Below are 23,847 nucleotides of genomic sequence, written 5' to 3' on the forward strand. Positions count from 1 at the left end.
ATCTACAGATACATGACAGTTGTATGTATTTTTTTTAGTAGAAGTAAAATGAGGGGACTCTATTAAAACTTATATAATTTGAGTCAAATTTATCATTTTGTTTGAAAAGGCAGAAGCCGATTAGTCCTGTGATTCTCATAAAAAATATATGAAATTCTTAATAGGCAAGATGTAAATGATACTTTTTTAGTGTCTATGTTAATGTAACGGTCCGCTGTTGGCGAATGTGCGTTCTTAATATAACATTCCGTTGTAGACGGAAGTACGTTAATAGTACGTATGTTTACTTGGTTGGTAATATGCAAATTAGTAAAGCCAGGGCTCCGTGTGGATAGAGAATTTAGTGTATATAAAGACCAGCGGACCTCTTCAGGGTCGAGTATGCTTTTCTCTGAAGGGATCTGTCGGCCTTATTGGTCTCGCAAATTACACTAATTTGCATTTCTGCTGTAAGCTCGAATATCAAAATTGGTTCCACCTTATAGGAAGAATTAACTAAAATTACATTTTGTATGGTCGAAAACGATTCGGATGGTGAAAGGGTGTTGGCTAATCCTTTAATTCTTTACCACTCGGATTCATGTTTATGTCCGGGCCGTTCTAAAAATGATTGAAAACATTAAGAGAGTTCCGGATAAGCTCCAGTTTTGTTTTGATTTGGATATCTTATGGTTTATAGGCAATATTTAAAAAAAAAAAACATGAAATTAAGGTTGATTGGTATAGATTCATATCAATTTTCGACTCAATCTTTCAGACAATGGATGGCTACACGTGTCTTTTGTGCTATTGTGGGATTAGCGTTCAGATGAATATTATGTGTGTGTGCGTGTGTGCGTGTGTGCGTGCGTGCGTGCGTGCGTGCGCGCGCGTGCGTGTACGTGTGTGTGTGTGTGTGTGTGTTCTATCTATAAATAATATCTGGGAGTATGGTATTTATCATTGGTTCCTGATAAAATGTTGTTATGGGTTTTTTTCTCTAAACATTCAAATTGATGCAAATATATCCGGCCAACGTCTCTGTTAAAACATTTTTGTATATGTTTCTTTGTGTACATGTTCTTTTCACATTATTATTAACACTGATGCAGATATGGACTTATAGATATTTAATAAACGTTGATACTGAAAACTGTTTTTGCCTGATGACCCTGTTCCGTGCTCAAACCCTGAAACTACGGTTAAGGATAAGGAGAACGGTAACCTAAAGGAAGGTTTATATATTTTACGACATTTCAATTAGGCTGATATAGATTCCTGCATGCAGTTGTCAGTGCTTGAGCGTGTATACTGTACAGTACATAGAATGAAACGTCGACCTGAAACTACACGTATTGTTGACTGCTTCCATCGGAGATGATATGTTGACTGCTACCTCACTTACACCCCAGAACTGCGGAAAATGAAATAAAACAGTCCCTTTAACGGAACAGGTTGTTGATTTATCTAGTGTTAATGTTACATCGTACTATTTTTCGTATATGTTGAGAATATAGAATTTTATATATGGTAGTACTGACATAACAGATTTTTGCCTCTTTTTCAAAATGAATTAATTTTTCGGATATGCTGTTCGGATTGTACCGTGCGACGTCAAACAAGGCCAGCAGATCCGTTCAGAGAAAATCATGCTCGAAAATGAGGGGGTCGACTGGTCTTTATATACAGTAAAATCTCAATCCACAAGCAGCCTGGGCTTTGCTAATTTGCATATTACCAACCAAGTACATCAAAGTATGAACGTACAGTACACTCAATGAGTTTGACCCACTTTCCTCGCTCACTCCAAGGGATAAAGTCAATGTTTGCGAACTTCCTCCAAGGATAAAACTGTTGCCCTGCAACACCTGGCAGAGCAAAAAAATAGAAGCAATTTACTGGAGCTGTCATAATCGGTTGAAAATTTTAATAAAAAAATAACATTTGGGTAGATTCTTATCAAGTGTCCGCAAAGTTTCGGGGAGTTTACCCCTCCAAGGAACGCCACATTCGTAATTCTTCCGTTGACTGATCCATAACCCTCCAAGGGCCTTAATTTCAAACTCCGAGGAAAGCAGACAGTTGATAAATTTATTGTGTTGGCCGCGATACCGAAATTCCACGGAGGGAAACAGAAATTAGGTCTAACTTGTTGAGTGTACTGTACTTCCATCTATAACAGAATGTTATATTATGAATGCACAGCCACCTACAGCGGATCTTTACAGGATGTTTAAAAAGAAGTGCAAGTTTTTAAATTACATTTCTCCTTAATTCACCCTTCCGATTATGTTTTGCAAGTAGGCTTTATATGACTGTTGACAACAGCTGTGTTTCTGGTTTTTACTCATCACTCATTAAAAAACAGCAACACACAGATACAGTTGAAAAGGCCGCCAGAAGGACTATTAATAGTTTGTAAAAGAAGTTAATTCCCATGTACAATTTCTTTATTTAAAAAAAAAACCCAAACATTTCAAGCGATATGTTGATTTACTGATCAATAGATTAATAAAATTACAGATGATCAGATGTTTTATTTATAATTTATTTATTATATTAAAGATTATAATATGAAGTTATGTAAGACAGAAATGTAATCTGACAGCTGTTTTCACCATTTTAACTCATTTAAATTGAATGAAGTCAAAGAGATTGCACTTGTATGGTAAATGTTTATATCAGGTCAGATTGCAGCAAACATCAGGTATACTTGAATATTTTAATGCTGTTCTGCAGATAGATATCATTTTTGCCAATATGTTGAATAGTAAACATTTTGAATACTGCTGTTTGAGAATTTTAGCCTAGGTTGGATTGGGAAAATTTATACCTGTAATTGTCAGCTTGAGAAGCAAATGACGTTAAATAAGCCCTCATACATGTGGATACTTGGTACAGTCCGCTTATTCGATGTCATCATGTCAACCAGATTGTTCATGATTCCAAACATCATGGCAATTGTAATTTTGCAATTGTAATTTTGCATGTACATTTGTATTTACATGAAAGAAGCCTCAGATAAGCACTAATACTCATAATCATTCGCATTCATTGTGTTACAGATCTAAACATGTGCTATCGATGGAACCATCTTGCTGAATTACAGCTTAAGATTTCTGTAGATAACCAACAAAACGATATAAAGTGCCATTGCACACGAGCATTTATAGGGTAAGTTTTTACTGATATAATAACAAAACACTGATGTATGGGTAATTTTAGCATTGTTATTTTTAACAAAGGTTTCAATGATAACTGTGTGATTAGAAACAGGAAATTCTTGGGAGGACAGGCCATTGCTGCTCAATAACTCAAAGACAGGATTTGCTCACTGTAAGTTTATGATGTGAAGTGATCACAATTGGTATGTACACACACTTACAAACCATGGTTTATAGGTCTGTTCTGTCTGTAGTATGTATAAACACATCTTAAGAGTGCATTTTTGGTTGGTTTAAAATGACATAGAGGTCAATGTAATTGCTTGTATTTCTAAAGATGCCCAAACTTCAATTTTCCCTGAATTTTTTGAAAGCCTGTTATGTCAGTTTGTGGCATTTCTACTTTAATATAATATTTCCTTCAACTCTTCTTATTTAAGAACTTATATTGATGAAGTATTGCTTTTTAGGAATTCTGATACATAATTAGTAGCTGATGATCTTTGAATACACTTGACGTATGATGACAATAAAGATGTTTTTGCCAATTCAGGGATAGTCAACTATACAAGAAAGGCCTATATGAAGAGGAAGATACTGGCTCTGAGGAAGAGGTTGCCAGCTCTGGACTTGATCTTGGTATTTATGCTTTACTTGAAATTTGTAATTGTATGAATGACGGAGGTTACTTCTTTTTGCTAAATTAGGGTATTCTGTAATGCTCATTATGCTAGTTTTGGAGGTTACTTCTTTTTGCTAAATTAGTGTATTCTGTAATGCTCATTATGCTAGTTTTGGATGTCAGGTTACCCCATGATATTAATGTATCATTTGAACTGATGGAGCATTTGGATATTTAGATTTTAGTTTAAGCCAATTTTTGCATAAGTGTCTGAGAACCAGTGATGACTGCTGACAAAGGATCAGATTTAAGTTTTTCATATTTATGTTAGTAAATTGATGTTATATGCCGAAAAACTCATTTTTCGTAAAGTGTTAGTAAGGCATTAAGCCACAAAACTTCTATTATGGAACATAAATATTAAAAACTGTGATCTGATATTTTGTCACCTTAAGTCTTATAATACTGGTGTGATTGATATGATAAATTTACTAAATATTTGGTTTATAACTTAGGAAACTAGTTTCATTAATTACATGTAATAACTCCGGGAAGTGATAGGCCCAACGATGTGCTGGTTTCGTTAATCTGATGGTCACTTTTATAGAGTGTTGAGGGATTTTTAAATGACAAACCTGGATTGTGTAATTGTATTACAATTTTACTGACTTGGCCGTTTTGGACAAAAAATATATAAAAAGTGAACAAATTTTAGACCGATTTTTCAACCATTTTCTGTTACTGAAATTGGTCTGGCGTGGACAAAATAGGTCCAGAACTGTTCTTAGAAGCCCTGGGCCCAAACTGAGGATACATGAAAACTAATCTTATTCTTTACTTAGGTGATGCTGATAATGAGGATAAAACTGAAATTGCAGATGATGTAGACAATAATGTTGAAGATGTAGAAAAAGCTGCAGGTGATGCAGAGGATATAGATGAAGCTGCCCTAGATCTGACTGAGGAACAATTGGCCGAGATCCAAATGATGAAGCAGATGGGGCTGCCTGTTGAGTTCAGTTTTGCAAAGACTGGAAAGCAGACGAGGGTCAAGGTTCGCCTTATACATGTTTCAATACCTGCAGCTAGTGATGTTCCGATGATTGATTATAATCGAAAATTGATTGGTTGGGCCTGAAATCGGCGACAATCGATAGTATTTAGTTATAATCGATTATCGAAAAAAAATAAAAAAATTGACAAACAATAAATAAAATTGTAAGTGTTCAGATGTTATCTTTAACAATATGGCTGATAAAAGTCACAATGAGCAAGGAAATGAACTTTTTTTTATTCAACAACACTTAATAACTTCAATCATAGACATAAGGTATATGCATATAATGATTAAGAGTTTAATACTGTACCTGAATAAAACTACAACTCAGGTACTATCTAGTATTTTAAAAATCGATTGTACTATCGATAATCGGTTACTTGAGTGGAACCGATCATCGATAGTAAAATTGCAACCGATTCCCAACACTACCTGCAGCCAATTGTATAAAACTGGTTATTTCTTTAGTATTGGCAAATTAAGCCAACATGTTTATTCAATAGTCAATGTTTCTCCAATAATTACTTCTAACCAACTATATTATTCTTTATGAAAATTAGACTAAAGATAACCTACTTACAATTTATCCAGATTGTAAATAATTGGCTGTTGAGAAATAAGAAGTTAATCATTATTATTAAACATGATCCTAGATGGTGTAAATTTTTGATTGTCACAGATGCTGGAAGAATTTAAATGAAGATTTGATTATAATTAGGAAAAACTCATTTAGAACTTATCTTCTGATATAAAAGGTACCGTAGTTTAATAGAAAACATTAGACTTTAAGTGGTTGTCTGCTTTGTTAGGTTTAAATGCCTTTGCAAATACATCTAATGGAAACTTCATTGACTTCGGCACTATGTTAATTTAAATTTACCAAATGAATATGAGGCCAGCAACTTGTAGAACATGTACCCAAGAGATGAAAATTAAAAGGTTGTAAGTGACATTTTTATATATTGATGACCTTCACCTTTCTGACAATGTCATGTTGCAAAGTCGACCTTCAGCTTTTTCTCACTTTTGTAGCACAGCAAAAACAGAGGGCACAAGAAACAGAAACAGAGAAAGAAGAAGAATGGACATAACAACAGCAATACCAATACACTACCACCAACCAGCTCTAAAGTTAATAGTGAGATTGATGACAGCACAGTTGAAGATACAATAATGAGTAGTAGAATGAAGGCAGCAGGTTCTGATAACATTGACCTTGCAAACCCTAGGCTGGTTGGTTATGATGTGGAGACAGTGTGGCAGGACTACTGGGGGAAGTATGGGGAATATCTTGTCTGGGAGGGCTGGGTTGCTAAATACCCCGATCAGATTGATTACGGGTCAACAGGTGTACCAGCTATCGCTGAGGTTGAAGCAAGCACAGGAGAGGGAGAGTTGGGTCAAGGGGACATTGGGGGAGAATTGGGACAAGAACTTGTAAATGACAGGATGCCAGCTGTGAATGAGATTGAGGCAAGTACAGGGGTAGATGCTGGAAGGACTAGGGGCGACATAGTGGGGACATGTTCTGGAGAATTGAGACAAAATGATGCAGGGTTGGTGGGAGTTGATTGTGGTCAGTGTGTGGTTGGTAAATGTATCTGTCCTTGTGGTATTTTGCCTGGGGTAGAAACTGTCAAAGATATGAAGGAAACAACAAAAGTGGAAAACGAAAACATTAATGGAACCCATTCAGATTCTTCAACAGGGAAAATAACAAGTGAGTGTGGTCTGTACACTGATGCAACAAAACCAAGTTTAAAGGGTGATAATATTATCTCTACGTTACAAAAACTAACTGAACAAGCAGAGCAAGTTGATCAAGGTGTAGGTGAACTTACAGCAGATTCCATTGCAGACAATGTTGTAAATAAACAAAGTGAAACATTTACCTTAATGCATTCATATTCAAGTCATTCTAAGCCAAATTACTCTGCTAAAGATGAAGAATGCCAGTTAGATGACATTGTTCAAAATGGAAAAGAAAATGAAAAAGAAATAGCAGAGGAAGATTATAGTAATGCATGGACAGATTTGTGGAATGAACATCACACTGAGTCTTATTGGTTCTATTACAATCAGTTTGTCAAAAAGTTTGAAAACATTTCCAAAAAATCTATAGGTGATGCTACAGAAGCAGAGGGCATTGCTGTTGTAAATGAAAATGGAGAACTTGTGGTAGTGAATGATGCTGATTTAGATGACGGCATTAAAATTGAACCACAATCGATCGATAATCCAAGTGAAGAGACAGGCCAAGAAAATGTGGTATATGTAATAGAAGACCCAGAAAACCTAGCAGATATTGAGAACATGACACAAGATGAACTTGTTAAACTCACAGATGAAATAGCTTCATGTCTAAAAGGTGTGAGAATCGATGAAAGTGTGGGTGAAAATGATGAGGTTGTAGAACACTCTTCCGTTACTGGAGTCCAAATGAAGATTAAATCCAATGACGTTGACCATGAGGGAAGCCTAGAAGATGCTGTTGGAAATGAGTCTGGTATAGGGGAGCCAGAAGACGGGAACCGGAAGAGAAAACAGGCGAAACAACGACAGCAACAACAGAATTCACAGACCCCAGCTAATGGCATAGCCAAAACACCAGGTATGTTTTGGGATTATTTTTTTTCTGTGACATTTAATTATGTTAGTGACAAAAGATGTTAATGTAATGCTTAGTGACCTCTAGTATTGTGTACAGAAGAAGTATTGAATTGGACTTGGTCATCAGTACTTATTTCATTGAAAATCATTAAAACATGTTACCTGAAAGTTCCCAATTTCAATTTTTTAAAACAATTGAAGACATGGATACAATAATAAGCCATAGTCTGCACTCTGCAGTCACAGTAAAATCTGTTTTTTTCAGGTGCATCTGGAGGGAATGGGGCAGCTGGGTCCATGGGAGGGGACGATGATCCTCCGGAAGACAGGCCTTCCAATCTGACAAGCAGGTTTGTACTTGTGCATGCAACATAAGATTCCCTTATTTATATGTGCATTTAAAGCTGCGTTCTCACAGATTGAAAGTTTTGACAGCTTTTTTATTTTTTGTCTTGGAACAAGCCAATCTATGCGAAAATGCATAGAAATCAGTGATATAAGAATGCTGACATAAAATTAGATCTCAGGTTTCAAATTTATGTTAAAAAAAGTGATGTTGAAGCATTTTCTTTAAGCGTTAGAAATGCTTTTAGCCATAAATCATTAATTTTCAAAGGTAAATATGAAAAACTGTGATCTGTTCTTTTTGTCAGCAGTCTTATATCACTGGTTTTCAGATATTTATGCAAAAATTGGCTCATAGAAATAAAAAAGTTGTAAAAACGGTAAATCTGTGAGAGAGCAGCATTAATCCAAAGTTTGATAGGCTATGCAATACAACAGGAATTCAATAATAATCAACATTTATTTTTGAAATAAAAGAAGCATAATATTCAACTTAACTTCAACATAATTTGTAGATTTTTGTTTACTACATGTATATAATTCCTTGATTGCCAGCAATGTCAATGAATATTCACCTTAAGAACAAGACCATTTATCATTAAAATTTAGACAACTAGTAACCACAGTTGATAATATTTATAATACAATGATCTTAAGTAAAACTTCAATAAAATTGTATTGAAATGACATATTATTATTTTTTAAACAACTTCAAAGGACTGAAGGGCCATATTTTAGCGGCAAGGTAACAGTTACTAATAGAATACATTTTCCAGTGTTCTGACCTGTACTGTTTCAGCCATGAGGTTGATGAACTGGAACTTAAGGAGAAAGATGTGAAAGACATGAACACTGCACTGCACATTCTTGGCTTTGCCCAGACTCAGTGGTATGTGCTTAGTATGCCCAAACCGCATATATTGGTTACTTTCATTTTAAGGTTGTTTTATTAAAAGTGAAAGCTTTATTTCAGTCTTTGAAATTAGTATTTTTGATTAACAGGCCTGAATTCATATACTGCTGCTTGGCGTTACATTTTTGGACAAGCCATGCTGTGTAAAACCCAGAATTTGAGCAAGTCTGGAAAGCATTTTACCAGTGCAGGGCTTGCAGGCTTGTGCTAATTTCAACCACTGTTATTTGTGTCAAGTGTTCTTGTCCTTGGTGGTTCAACGCTCAGGTAACTTTACCATGGGCATAACTCAAAAAACATTCAAGATATTCAAATGAAACTTGGTTCAAATGTTGCCAGAGACAATATGCATATGTATTACAAGATCTATAACATAATTCTAAATATTTGAACATTTTTACATTGATAATTTGGTATGATTAATTTCATTAGTTTGATTTTTTAATGAGATAACACGTATTTCTGACAGTACTTTTTCTAATTCACCAACATTACAGTTCAGACGAGAAAAAGATGAAGATTGAAAGTGGAATAGTGAAGTTTAAAACAAGGAACATAAAATCAAAGTCCAAGTCCCTAAATATGGGTAAAAAACCAGTCCATGTCCGATATGACTCGGACGGAAATGAATTGACAGCAAAGCCTAGCAAGACACTTAACAAAGTCAGAAGTTTTTTGGTGGCTGCTATGGAAAGCACAAGTGATACTGAGATAAATGAGGCTGATGCTGACATGGAAGTCATGGAAATTTTTGGAAAGAAATTTGCGAAGAAAGATGGAGAAAAAACTACTTTAGAGGAGGCACCAGGTACCGAGACCACAAAGCTTACCAGAACTGATTCAAAGTCAGAAGTCCATCGCTGGAAAGATTCTAGCTTGACGCCTAAAAGTTCCGTAAGTGTTGCCAGTTCTACTGAGTTTAAAATTCCAACTGATAAAAGAGCTGATGGTGATGACAATGATTTTGGTGAATCAGAAGTTGCTGAAAAATATGAGTTCAGTACAATTAATAGGGATGAGGCGAATAAAAAATCGGCAAAAACTGCTAAAGATTGTGATACTGATACAGATGATGAAGACAAGGGAAACGAGGAATTAGATGAGGAAAATGGCATTGGAGAGATGGTGGATGAAACAATACAAACTGAGGGAGGTGAGCAGGTGTACCCATTGCCACTGGAGACCATAACAGAGGGTGGCACCACCCTTGGGCATGGGAGAGGAGTCAGGCAAGGGGGACGTGCCAGAGAGGGGGAGGAAGACAGAGAAGCTGTGGAGTATGACCTTGACATGTGGATTGAGGAAGGAGAGGCAGAGCCAGGAAGTTATAAGACCAAGGTGAGGGGAAAAAAGTGCTGATATTTTTGGGATGAATTTGTACCTTCCTTTGTTATTTGCTTCGACGGTTTGGTAAGGGTTATATCCTTTTCAAAAACAGGTAGGGTAGGTCGGTTGGTTTTGTTTTTTTAGGCTTCATGTAAGAACGTTATTGTCATCATTGGAGAATTGTGGTAAAGTAATATTCTGTATAAAGGTTTAAACTATATATTGAAACACATACTTAAAGAAACTAAAACAAAAATATTGTCTCAACTTTTTAACCAACTGACTAGAAACGGTAGGGTCGGCACCTCTTTTGTTGGTAGGGTCAGGTAACCTGAAACAATTTTTTTTTATGCCTTATAACTTTGCATAGATCCAAATATTAAAAGGTCTCAAAATTAAAGTAATTAATTTACTCTGATTTTTGACGTCAAAACTGATTGTTTTCTTAACTTTCTTTAAACAAAATTTTAAATACCTTTGTATAAAAGCTAACATGTTCACATCTGCAGGCATCAAAAAGGAAAGGCAAGAAGAAGCGTAAAGGTGGCGTGCGTATGCCACCAGAGATCGCAGGGGACCCAGAACTGCGCAAGTACTGGGGACAACGGTACCGCCTCTTCTCAAGATTTGATGAGGGAATTCGCTTGGACAGAGGTAACATATTAAAGTCAAATACAATAGAGGTTTATGACTTTAGTTTCATTTTTGGATGAATTTCATTTACCAGATATATTTTGACATATGTTAAAAATTATATCTATATTGGTTGAGATGGGTTATTAGCTTTTAAAATGCTTCATAATATTAAAGTGACACTCTTATTCAAAATCGATACAAACACATGTATAACAAACATAAATTTTGAGTGATAAACCTTAAACTTCTTACTAAACAATGCATTTATGGAAAATATTAATTACTTATAACAACTTATGATCATGTATTTACTAGTTGAAAGCGCAAAAATATTAAATAATTGGTGAATGCTAAAAGATTTACTCTGTTCTACTATCATTTCATATGGTAGAAATATCGTGTTTTTTGCACCTTCCTTTCAAATTAAACTCGGAATCCCTCATAAGAACCTTTGTTTTTGACAGTTATTCATCCTTTTTGGTATATTAAAACAATTGAATCAATGTGGTAAATCCATTTTGGAGTAAGAGTGCATCTTTAAATTATTCATTGAATTCCATGAATAAGATTTGGAGAAAGAAATCAGTAATAAAATGGCAATTCTGTTCAAAATTTCTGTGCTTACCCATAGAAATCAATACTTAAAAATGACATAAATGTTTAAAATGCAAATGTTAACACTAAAAAATACATGTTGAATAGAAGATAAAAATATTTCCATTTCAGAGGGCTGGTTTTCGGTGACCCCTGAGAAGATTGCAGAACACATAGCGGACCGGTGTCGCTGTGATGTGATCTTGGATGCTTTCTGTGGGGCGGGAGGCAACTCCATACAGTTTGCCTTCACTTGTGAGAGAGGTACACAAGATTGCCTCCCTTTAGATTGGATTTGGTCATTTTTGAAGGTTGATTTTGTAAATGCAATTGTAGAAATTGTAACATGTAAGGTTTATAGAGTCTAAATGCCTGCATGTATAGCCTATTTTTATGAATAAAGCATATATTGTGTGTAGCAATAAATACAAAATAATCCCATTTTCAAGTGAACCAAACTAGTTTAAACTTATTTATTTTTACAATGGTTGTGAAAGAAGGTTTTGGAACTTATATCAATCACTCTTGTTGGCACGATGTTGCGCGAGAGTGTGGTCTTGTGTTGTGGGGGTAACCCGAGTACCCAGAGAAAACCCACTAGACTGACTTGGTGACCACAATTAAAACTCATATGTGCCCAGGCCGGGAATTGAACCAGGGTCGCCTAGGTGAGAAGCGAGTGTTTAACCACTGTGCTAACCGGACAACCAAATTGAGTCGGTCTCATGGCTATTTGGTCTTTTGAAATTCTTATTCTGTCAAAATGTTAACTTTTTATATTATCAAAAAACACACATTAAATTTCCTTTGAATAACAGTGGATGAATGGTCACCTGCCTTATTGTGTCTCTCCAGATTCCCTGCTTACGATGTTACTACATAAAGTATGTGCATGAAGCGGCCACGTAAGGGGGGAATCCGGAGTTAAGGCAGGTGGCCTTTTGAAGCAGGTGTTTGTTCAACCAGGTTTGACTGTACTTATTTTGAAATCTCTTGGTTCTTCCACAGTGATTGCTGTGGACATAGACCCGGTGAAGGTAGAGCTGGCTAGGCACAATGCTGCAGTGTATGGGGTGGAGGACAGGATTGAGTTCATTGTTGGAGACTTCCTAGAGGTAAGAAACTACTCCTCAAATTTTTTATTTTATATGCCTTTTCACTTTTTTCATTTTTTTTCGCCCCATCCCCTTCTTATATAAAGAATTTAGCAAAACAATAAGTGTCATATGATAAAATACATTTGATATATAATACTGTAGCTGTATGAATTGTTTTGTATGCGTTTAAAATATAAAAACTACTCGTCATACTGTCTTATTCACCCTTTGAAACAGTTAATTTCTGGAATCAATTGAAGGGAGGGAGGTTGTCCTAATACGAGGGTACTTCAGAAAGTTCTGTTTTAAATGATAAAGCATGTTAACTTCGCCATTTTACTCAAAACCTTTATAGGAACAAATTGGTTAAGCCTTTGTCTACAGAACAGGAAAACAGGGTAGAAATTGAAGGAGTAATTACTTTGTTCTTAGATCCTATTAAGACTAATATTGAATACGGCTCCATAACTCGAAACAAGTTCCAGTTAAAAATCTCATGTTGCTGGAGACAATACATACATGTGCATCATGAAAAATCTATAACTCTTACATTTCTAATTGTTGAATTATCTCCCATTTTCAACAGAAAAAAACAACAGATGAACAATGGCGTTCGATCTCTCCCAATTACTCTTTTTTTAAAAGTTTTTTTTCTTGAAGGAGCTTATTGAAGTTGACATCACATTGTATGCAATAAATTAATGAAATAAGTTCTCAAATGAAATAATGTTAGAAAGTAAAAAAATATTGTTGGAAAATCTAAGGCCAAGGTCATACCTAAATGCCATGTTACTCATATTGTTATATAAATGTATTTCAGGTTGGCCCCACATTGAAGGCAGATGTGGTGTTCCTAAGTCCCCCTTGGGGTGGGCCCCGCTACCTGAGCGCCGATGTGTTTGACCTTGAAACCATGATGGCTATCAACACGTATCCTTGTTCTTCTAAAGTTTTTGCCGATGTACTTATTGCCGATGTTGGTTTCCTTGCATTTTATGTTAAGTAATTTTCACATTTCTTTTAAAAGATTATTATCTTAGATTTAAAGATTATTAGCAGGTTTTAATATGGAATTCCTTATTGATGTCTTTTATGATTTATTTTACTATGGAAGCCTTGTTAACTTATTATTGAAACAAGTGTTTAAGGAAGAATTAGTTCAAGATCATGTTATCTCTCAACCTCCATCGTAACATTTGAAATATTTTCTTAATTTTGTAATTTAAACATTTCTTTGTGTACTATCAGGTTCTTTATAGAGCACGGCGTTATCTTTGAATTTTACTTGCTATGATGATAAGCGAATAATTAATTTTCTATTAATGCAACACATATCTCATTATCTGTAATATACACACTCACTATATAAGAATGTCCTATATTCATATTTCATTTCCTCATATTTACAACTCCCCTACAAATCTACTATATCTGTTCCCTCCTTAACGGAGTGTAGGTTTGAGATTGTGAAGGTATCTCGACAGATCTCGGACAACATAGCCCTCTTTGTTCCTAGAAACACAGACATAAACCAGGTAAGAATCCTTCATAGTTGGCAGAGAATCCTTCATAGTTTGTGCAGAGAATCTTTCATAGTTTGGGCAGAGAATCTTTCATATTGGGTAGTGAATCTTTCATAGTGAGCAGAGAATCTTTCATGTTGGGCAGAGAGTCCATCATATCCTTCATAGTTTGTGCAGAGAATCTTTCATAGTGGACAGAGAATCCTTCAGTATGGGTAGAGAAACCTTCATATTGGGCAGATAATCCATCATAGTTTGTGCAGAGAATCCATCATAGTTGGTGCAGAGAATGTTTCATAGTGGGCAGAAAATCCTTCATAGAGGGAAGAGATCCTTTGTAGTGGGCAGAGAATAGTGGGCAGATAATCCTTCATAGTGGGCAGAGAATCCCTCATAGTGGGCAGAGAATAGTGGGCAGAGAGTCCTTTGTAGTGGGCAGAGAATAGTGGGCACATAATCCTTCATAGTGGGCAGAGAATAGTGGGCAGAGAATAGTGGGCAGATAATCCTTCATAGTGGGCAGAGAATCCCTCATAGTGGGCAGAGAATAGTGGGCAGAGAGCCCTTTGTAGTGGGCAGAGAATAGTGGGAAGATAATCCTTCATAGAGAGCAGAGAATAGTGGGTAAGAGCCCTTTAAAGTGGGCAGAGAATAGTGGGAAGATAAACCTTCATAGTGGGCAGAAGAAAGTGGGCAAAGAGCCCTTTATAGTGGGCAGATATTCCTTCATAGTGGGCAGAGAGCCCTTCGTATTGGGCAGAGAAAAGTGGGATGATAATTATTCATAGTGGGCAGAGAAAAGTGGGCAAAGAATCCTTCGTAGTTGGCAGAGAATCCTTCATAGAGAGCAGAGAATCCTTCATGATCTGTACCGTATATTATGCTCTCACAGTTTTAAAAAAACTCTTGGAATTTGCCATTTTTTGCATAAATGTCAGGAAAACAGTGAAGACTGCTGACAAAAGATCAGGGGCCATATTCGTAAAGCACCATAGTGACTATTTTCAACTTAGTAAAAAATTGCCTTTTTTCTAAGTTAAATTCAAAGGGAACTAACAATACTTTAGCACATAAAATATGAAAATAAGCGAGAACATGGTCTAAACAATATATGCATATGAATAAATATGATGAAAAGTACGGAGTATTTAAAGTAATCAGTGTCAAAAAATCCGAAGATTCACTAAGGCGCTTAATGAATACGACCACAGATCACAGTTTTTCATACTTACATTCGAAAATTGATGTTTTATGGCTAAATGCACAACTAACATTTTAAGAATAATAAGTTTTTCGGTAGTTTTCCTAACAATCTACCGGTAGATCTGTTCTATTGTAAATTATCTTATATGCCTGGATTGAAGGTGCAGATGCCCAAATCAGCTGATTCAGAGATACAAAATAAAAGAAAAGGCAAAACTGTCAATATGTGAGTGCAGCTTTAAGAAGTGTTGAAATAGATTTAGTCGTAGGGTTTGCCTATGAGTTATACAGGTGTTACCCTGTCATTTATTGTTCCTATGTTCGAGCCACACAGTGTTCTTTCTCTAGGCCCATCCTAAAGTGAACACACTATTGGTTTGTACCAAGGAAATGGAAATCGAAAATTCTATATGCTATCAGCCTTTTTCAGGCTTTTATCGAAGTAATCCAAGTAATCTCATATAATTGGCAGCACTTTTAGGATAAACTGATTTTAATTAAAGAAGATAAAACAGTTTGTATTCAAATGTTTTTTTGATTCAGATTAAGCATTAATTAAGATATTATATACTCTTTCGGCAAAAACTGCATCAAGCTTCCTGGGTGGGTCAAAATATGTTCAAATAGATTGTTTATATCTAACCATGTTTTTTGCCCAAGTTGAAATGTATTGTAAGGCTATACCATTGTGGCTCTATGTTATCAATTTCAATGGTAGGTACTTTTTTGTGTTGAAAGGTTTTGGATGCTTTTTTGTTTTCCCCTTAAAGTCTTCCCACCCATCGAGATAATATCTAGATTTGTTTTTGTATTTATTTTTGTCTTATAAAGGGACATTGGAGCAAATCTGGGTGCACCAAAATACGATTTTACTGTCATTTTTTTACCTCAATAAGTGTTGTTGTTGTTTTTTTATAATCATGACTGTACAATAAATGAATAGATAAAGAGAAGTACATAAAATGCAGAATGTGCTTCAAGATAATAGGTTTTTGTGGGGCTTGTGTTACATATTGTTGAGGAAGTGTTATTGATAAAGTTAATAAAGTTGCGCATGGCAATCTTTGAAGTGATAGAGGGTAGGGCTGGGGGCATAGGTCAGGAGGGGGAGAGTTTGTAAGTAAGTGTTTTAACATTACAAGGATGGCAATAAGCAGTTCCACAAAGCTCATCAGGCTGTTATCTTTATTATCTAAATTAAGCTTGTTTGTTTTTCAAAGAAAAAATGAAGAGGTTTTTGAAGAGGTTTTGTCATGGCCTTGTGTTTGCATTATTGTCAGCTTCATCATCAGCTTGCAAAATCTTTAACTAAATTGGTCTAATTAAAAAAACACATCCAAAATGTTCAATTGAAACTTTATACACATGTTGCCAGTGCTTTTATACACATGTGTAATAAAGTATATAACGCAAGCATAAATAATTGTGGAGTTATGCCTTAACAAGCATAACAGACAAACATTGGCATGTGCCCTGTGGCGCACTTGTCTGGTCTTCTTAGACCATATTAATGTTCACCATTATAAGCTTCTTTCAAACCCAGTGCTCATTCACGTGTGTTAAAGTCTTGTATATCATAAAATGTTGAACTACTTTTACTTGGTTAAAATGTGCATCTTGTTTAAAAATGAAGCCTTTGTAAATATAAGTAGAGTATTTCTGGGTTAGTAGGCAGACCTTGCTTTAAAAAATGTGGAACTTATTAATTTAATTTATTATGCTGATTTGACAAAATTACCAATTTAAGGTTTCTTATCTAAGTTTGAAGGGAAAAATTTAAAGTAATAATGTCTTGGAGTTTCAAAAAAAAGTTTTTTTATTAGATTTAATTTTTTTAAGATTTCAAATTATGGTGTCTTTTCCTAAGTCTTTAAATACTAGTACCACACTTTCTGTTGAACAGAAATTTCTTGGCAAATTCTCATGTATACCTGTATTAAATATGTTAATCGGTTTACCGTTGGGTAGTGCCTGTCTTAAATGTATGTCACTATTTTATTTCTTGGATTTGAGTTTTAAAAGTACTTTCAAGCTATGTTGCATTGCAGCTTTTGTTGACTCATAATGAATTTTAACGAACTGAGCCACATAAATGTTCTTATATGCGTAATAATAACAACTTACTGTTTTACAGCTGACAAGTCTGGCAGGACCTGGTGGTAAAATGGAGATGGAGCAAAACTTCCTAAACCGTAAGCTTAAAACAATTACTGCTTACTACGGGGAACTCGTGCTGGATGGAGAAGAAACTGAGGCAACACATGGGGAAATTGAGGACAGTGAGGCTCCACATGGGGAAATTGAGGACAGTGTGGTTCCACATGGGGAAAATGAGGACAGTGAGGTTCAACATGGGGAGAAAAAGAACATTGGAGATCTCCATGGGAAAATAGTGGAGAAGATTAAGGGTGCTCATGGGGAAGTAGAGGCACGTGAAAAGGCTATTAGGGTGGAAATGCAAAAAGACGAGGGATCACATGGGAAACTTAAGGAGGACAGTTGAATTTTTCATGGAGAAAAAGAGACAAGATAGGTGCAAAGTTTGTTGGTGGTGGAAACCACATGAAGACATTAGGCTATTCATGGGAAAAGAGAGAAGAGTGAGGTGCAAACAAATTGGGTTGGACTGTTTTCATGTTAATCGTTTTTTTCATAAATGACACTTGTTTACCGGAATGTTTCAATTTGCTCACAAAATTTTAGTTGTTTTATTTAAGAATGTTTTATGATCACCAAAATTTGTTTTGAAGTGCTTATCATAATTGTTTTGTTGATTGTTTCATTTTTACCATTATATAGAGACTTGAATCTTGATCAAGTATTGTACAAGTCTGTTGTCTGGAGTATTTGATTTTTAATCTGTATAATTTATGTAAGTTATATTTCTAATTTATCTTGCAAAACATTTTGTAGGGCTTTTGTTGGAGATTGACCATAATATGATTGTAAATCAATGTATTATTTTTGATTAGATAATATCTTTGCCATGTTTATTGATGGTCTTTAAAGCTGCACTCCAACAGATTTTTGTTTTGACAACTTTTTATCTTTTTTTTATGCCCCCCTTCGAAGAAGAGGGGTATATTGCTTTGCTCAGGCATGTCGGTCGGTCGGTCCGTCCGTCGGTAGACCAAAGCTTGTCCGAGTGATAACTCAACAATTCCTGGACATATGGTCATCAAACTTGACATGAAGGTTGGGCCTGACCAGTAGATGACCCCTATTGATTTTAGGGCTCATCGGTCAAAGGTCAAGGTCACAGTGACCTTTAATGGTAAAATAATTTTAAAGCTTGTCCGAGTGATAACTCAACAATGCCTAGACCTATGGTCATCAAACTTGATATGGAAGTTGGGCCTGACCATTAGATGACCCCTATTATTTTTGGGGGTCATCGGGCCAAAGGTCAAGGTCACAGTGACCTTGAATGGTAAAAAGAAGTCCGAGTGATAACTCGACAATGCCTGCACCCTTGGCCCTCATTCTTGACTTGGAAGTTGGGTCTGACCAGTAGCTGATCCCTATTGTTTTTGGGGCTCATCGGGTCAAAGATCAAGGTCATAGTGATATTGAATGGTAAAAGGTTGTCCGAGTGAATACAACAATGCCTGCACCCATGGCCCTCATAATTGACTTGGAGGTTGGGCCTGACCAGTAGATGAACCCTATAGTTTTTGGGGGTCATAGGGCCAAAGGTCAAGGTCACAGTGACCTTGAATGGTAAAAGGTTGTCCATGTGATAACTCGACAATGCCTACACCCATGGCCCTCAAACTTGACTTGGAGGTTGGGCCTGACCAGTAGATGACCCCTATTGTTTTTGGGGGTCATCAGGCCAAAGGTCAAGGTCACAGTGACCTTGAATGGTAAAAGGTTTTCAGTGTCATTACTCGACAATGCCTGCACCTATGGCCCTCAAACTTGACTTGGATGTTGGGCCTGACCAGTAGATGACCCCTATTGTTTTTGAGGGTCATTGGGCCAAAGGTCAAGGTCACAGTGACCTTGAATGGTAAAAGGTCTGAGTGATAACTCCACAATGCCTGCACCCACGGCCATCAAACTTGAATTGGAGGTTTGGCCTGACCAGTAGATGGCCCCTATTGATTTTAGGGGTCATTGGGCCAAAGGTCAAGGTAACAGTGACTTTGAACGATAAAAGGTTGCCCGAGTGATAACTCAACAATCCTGCGCCCATGGCCCTCAAACTTGACTTGGAGGTTGGGCCAGACTAGAAGATGACCCCTATTGATTTAAGGGGTCAGAGGTCAAGGTCACAGTGACCTTGAAAGCAAACTCGACAATTCCTGGACCTATGGTCATCAAACTTGACATGAAGGTTGGGCCTGACCAGTAGATGACCCCTCTTGACTTTGGGGGTCATCAGGCCAAGGTCAAGGTCACAGTAACCTTTAACGCAAAAAAAGTTAACAAATCTTCTCCCAGTGATATCTCAACAATGCCTGAATCTATGATCATCAAACTTGACATGTAAGTTGGGCCTGACCAGGAGATGACCCTTATTGATTTTAGGAGTCATTGGGTCAAAGGTTAGGTTCACAGTGACCTTGAATGCGAAAATGTTTCAAGTGATAATTGGACAATGCCTGCACCCATGGCCCTCAAACTTGACTTGGAGTTGTGTCTGACCTGTAGATGACCCCTTATGATTTAAGGGGTCATTGGATCAAAGGTCAAGGTTACAGTGACCTTGAACGAAAAATGCTTGTCTGTGTGATAACTTGTCAATGCCTGCACCCATGGCCCTCAAACTTAACATTTAGATTTTTGGTGACCAGCTGATGACTATGATGGATTTTGAGTTCATAGAGTCAAAGGTCATGGTCATAACACACTCTATCCTCAAACTTTGAATGGTCATAATCTTAAAACTGCCTCAACGGCATACAATGTTAGCGACAAATCAGCTGTCATTTCGGTCCATGCATATTTCATTCAATTGTCCATATAATCCTGACAACATGGCGCTCAGGGGGGGGGCATAATGTTTGACAAACATCTCTTGTTTTGTCTTGAAATGAGCCAATTTTTGTGTAAATATCTGAAAACAAGTGATATAAGACTGCTGACAGAAGATCAGATCTCAGGTTTTGCATATTTATGTTTGAAAATTAATGATTTATGGCTAAGGGCCTTACTAGCACTTTTAGAAAATGCATAAAACATTTTTTTAAATTAATATGAAAACCTGTGATCTTATTTTTTGTCAGCAATCTTATATCACTGGTTTCCAAGCGTTTGCTTAAAAAAATTAACATTCAGTCTGTTAGAGTGCACCTTTTAACTTTTGACAACCATATGGAGTAAAATATTGTGTATCTACACTCATTAAATGAGGCATGTTGGTCAGCATGGGCTGTGGTGCACGGTACCTTCTATTTCTAGTTCTAACAAGAATGTATGTATCTTTCATCCCGACCCGAGCGTAGGATGTTTTGCGGAAACGAGGTTTACCAAGTTTCCGCAAAACACCCTGCGCGAGGGTTGGGATGAACTTATCTTGCACTCTTGGCTATATTTCTTGAAAGGTGCGTGAAAACATTTTATGGTGACATTTGAAGCGAGAAATAATTAATTAGCATTCTAAATATTGCCACAAGACAAGGTTTTCTTTGATGCTACAGACGACAGTCTTCAACAAGGGAATTAATTACAATGTGATGACCATTTCAAAGGAGTTCCATACGGGTACTTGTTTTATCTTTGCCCGTGGGCAAGATTATAAGTATCTTCCATGGCCGAGAGTGTAAGATAGGTTCATTCCGACCCGAGCGTAGGGTGTTTTGCGGAAACAAATTTTTTGATCTACTTATCTGAGGTGGGAGAAATATGGCAATTGGCTTACTAGCCAATATTCTTAATTTGTTTGCGTTGCATGTTGCATAGAAAGTATTGCACTCACACCCCTGAAACTTCATAGGAATGTTAGTAAGCATGGGTAGTTAATTCTAGTTATGCAACTCTCATGTCTTCCACATACCACTTGTATATTTCACAACTGGACATTTAACCATTCCTGTGTCCAGGCAGCATCTGGGTGTATTAATAACGACTAGAAAAGCTCTAGTTTTTAGCTCACCTGGGCAGGAAGTGCTCATGATAAGGCATTGTGATCGGCCAATGTCCGTGGTCAATATTGTAATATGGAAAAAAATGAAAATCCTTTGGTGTTCATGAAAAACATTGTGTTAGTTTTTACTGTATGGATAATTTTGATAATCTTCTCGTCAGAAACTGCAATTATGTTAAAAAAATCTCAGAACTGTTCCTTGTGTGACCCTCTACCAAATTCATTGAAGTGGGGTTTGTTTGTTAATTAACATAGCCGCCAGGGGGTGGGGCTTGTTTTATGAAGACGTATGTAAGGACAATCGGTTTCTCCAAAACAGCAAGTCCCATAGCTTGGTTATTTCGCAAGCAGGATTGCCTATTTGTTCTGTACCAAATTTGTTCAAATCATTCTCCTGGGGTCAATGTTGGATCTGCCCTGGGGCTGCCCTTCAACCTCCATAGCAACAAACAAACTCCTTTGGCAATCATTTTTTCTCAAATTGACCTATGATTTTTAAAAGAGCAGCTTGCTTCCCTAGAAATCATTGCTTCCATTAACAACCAAGTACATCCTGAGCAACCATCAACTTCCTTAGCAACCATACTTATTTTTAGTAACCAATGAAAACCTTGCCAATTGCTTGCTTTCCTATTAACCTAAACCATCAAACTCTTACCAACCATTGACCTCCATAGCACCACTATCTTCTTAAGCAACCATCTTTTGTTTGGCAATCAATGACTTCCTTGGATACAGTTTGCTTCCCTAGTTACTCCAGGTATATAGGGCCATCTTAGCCCTCTTGTTTTCGATTTTGGTTAACTTGACATATCCCATTGATTCTCAGGTGAGAGATATAGGGCCATTGTGGCTTCCTTGCTAGTGTATTAAAAGTACATTTACATCAAACTTTACACTTTTGCGTTGTTATTTGCTTGTGCAATATGTTTTGTCATGTTTCATCCACTTGATATTTAAGAGAAGGCAGTATAATTGAATTTCCTTTAGTTTTTCTGGTAGAAAGTTTGAGATAATCAGCATGGATCTCTTTAGAGTTCTTTGAAAATAGGAAGTGTTTAGTTTTGAGTTTATAGTCTGATGATTATCTTGAAATGTTTAAAACCTTTCTTTTAATGTTAATCAAGAGTTCGCTGTATGTTTCTGGTCTCAGATGTCTGTAATGTAAATAAAACTTTCTTTTGTCGATTAAAACTAAATCATCAAGTAAACATATTCCAAGTGTTTTTCGTTTTTTAATATAAGAAATTGAAATCGTATCATATTGATGAATATTTAGTTGTATTTGTATGGTGTGTTTTTTAAATGGTGCTTTGCAAGACCTTTTTTTTGACTTGGAATTTACTTTTTCACAGTGGTGCTTTGCAACACCTTTTTTGACTTGGAATTTACTTTTTTGTGTGTATACAGTATTTCAGTCCTTGCCAAATTGCCTGTCATGAGCATTTGTGTTTTATGAAGCAATAAAGATTAAACAAAGAATATTTGTTGCTTTTTGTAATTGTAAGTAGAGCGGGTGTCAATTCACTATAAAATTGATTTTAAATACAGCTCATTCATGTTCACAAGTCACGATCATTTGCTGGCTAACATGAAAGTGTTTAGATCAACAACATCATATCTTCACTATATATATATATACAATTAATATCAATCTATTCACCGGGTTGATACAATGGTTGCAGTGTTGGTAGTTCACTTGTGATGACACTCCCCCAGTAATTAACCAAGTTTCCAACGTCTTTGGACGGACGGGCGGGCGTTCGTCAGACTGGTTGTTTCAACTCAATAACTTGAGTTAAGATTGACCTAAAGTGATGAAACTTTGTATTTATCAAGCTTACATGAAGACATACATTTCGGAAATTTGAGTTTCAATGTCATTCAATAACTTCACTAAGAAATGATGTGTAGGAATTCAATTTTGCATGTTCACTTTTAGTTTACATCTCGGATTTGTAAGTCAGGTTCAAGGTTATTGTTACTTCTCGTAAAGTGATGCAACTTGGTATGTAGCAAGCTCAAGTGAATACGGTCACTGTCAATAAATAATAATGGATTCCGCTCTATAACTTGAGTAAGAATTGATGTATATTGATGAAACTTGGCATGTTGCTAGCACATGTGGAAACCCCAACATATAATTTAGCGTGGGTCAAGTTCAAAGACAGGTTTTGCTGTTTTGGTTATACAAAGGTTATATCCACAAATAATTTTAATACAATGGTAATGTATTTTGAAAAATAAAATGCTTATTTTTTAATCATTCTGATAACATTAAAACCTATTTCCGTCGCATTGCGTTCTATCTAGTTTGTAATTTACAAATGATTGTTTCTCTGACAAAGTTTCTGATACATTAAAACCAGAGCCTTTTTACTATGTTCAAAGCAGGTGTGTCGATATGAATGATGCGTCGACTCATGGAGTTGTTCAGGAGCGGACCTAGGATTAGACAATAGAGGGTGCGTAACTTTTGGGTGTATTTTTTTTTACTTTCGCCCCTCCCTCAAAACCAGTGTTTTTAGGGAGGGGGAGGGGGAGGACGTTTGGGGCGGGAGTACTCTATCAAGATTTTTTATTAACAATATCTAGTCCAAAATGGCGCATTTATAGTGTATTTCACAATTATTATTATTCATTACTTTTTTCCTTCGATATTAACATAAACTTTTGGACGATTTTAG

The 23,847-nt window shown here is 36.2% G+C and overlaps 1 protein-coding gene across 3 annotated transcripts; it reads left to right on the plus strand.

Moving 5' to 3' along the window:
* The first annotated feature begins 1,362 nt into the window (after window positions 1–1,362).
* On the plus strand, window positions 1,363–22,633 carry LOC128213447 (trimethylguanosine synthase-like). Of its 3 annotated transcripts, none has more exons than XM_052919147.1 (14): window positions 1,363–1,433; window positions 3,045–3,153; window positions 3,697–3,782; window positions 4,608–4,819; window positions 5,855–7,433; window positions 7,698–7,782; window positions 8,577–8,666; window positions 9,188–10,028; window positions 10,526–10,670; window positions 11,379–11,510; window positions 12,255–12,361; window positions 13,164–13,273; window positions 13,800–13,878; window positions 17,204–22,633. In XM_052919147.1, exons 2-14 carry the CDS (start codon window positions 3,053–3,055, stop codon window positions 17,570–17,572), a joined length of 3,936 nt encoding a protein of 1,311 aa, XP_052775107.1. In that variant the 5' UTR covers window positions 1,363–1,433; window positions 3,045–3,052; the 3' UTR covers window positions 17,573–22,633. The 3 variants fall into 3 exon arrangements, with proteins under 3 accessions (XP_052775107.1, XP_052775108.1, XP_052775109.1); XM_052919148.1 differs by having other exon boundaries at window positions 4,644–4,819; XM_052919149.1 differs by lacking the exons at window positions 1,363–1,433; window positions 3,045–3,153; window positions 3,697–3,782; window positions 4,608–4,819 and adding an exon at window positions 5,508–5,577.
* Window positions 22,634–23,847: the final 1,214 nt, after the last annotated feature.

The sequence above is a fragment of the Mya arenaria genome, chromosome 13 (assembly GCF_026914265.1).
Source record: "Mya arenaria isolate MELC-2E11 chromosome 13, ASM2691426v1".
NCBI classification, from domain to species: Eukaryota; Metazoa; Mollusca; class Bivalvia; order Myida; family Myidae; genus Mya; species Mya arenaria.

Excerpts from the sequence above, each read along its gene's own strand:
- LOC128213447 (XM_052919147.1), top strand. The coding sequence starts at position 3,053 with ATGTGCTATCGATGGAACCATCTTGCTGAATTACAGCTTAAGATTTCT. Across the intron at positions 10,671-11,378 it reads GGGAATTCGCTTGGACAGAG|AGGGCTGGTTTTCGGTGACC; the intron begins GTAACATATTAA and ends TTTCCATTTCAG. Across the intron at positions 12,362-13,163 it reads TTGTTGGAGACTTCCTAGAG|GTTGGCCCCACATTGAAGGC; the intron begins GTAAGAAACTAC and ends AATGTATTTCAG.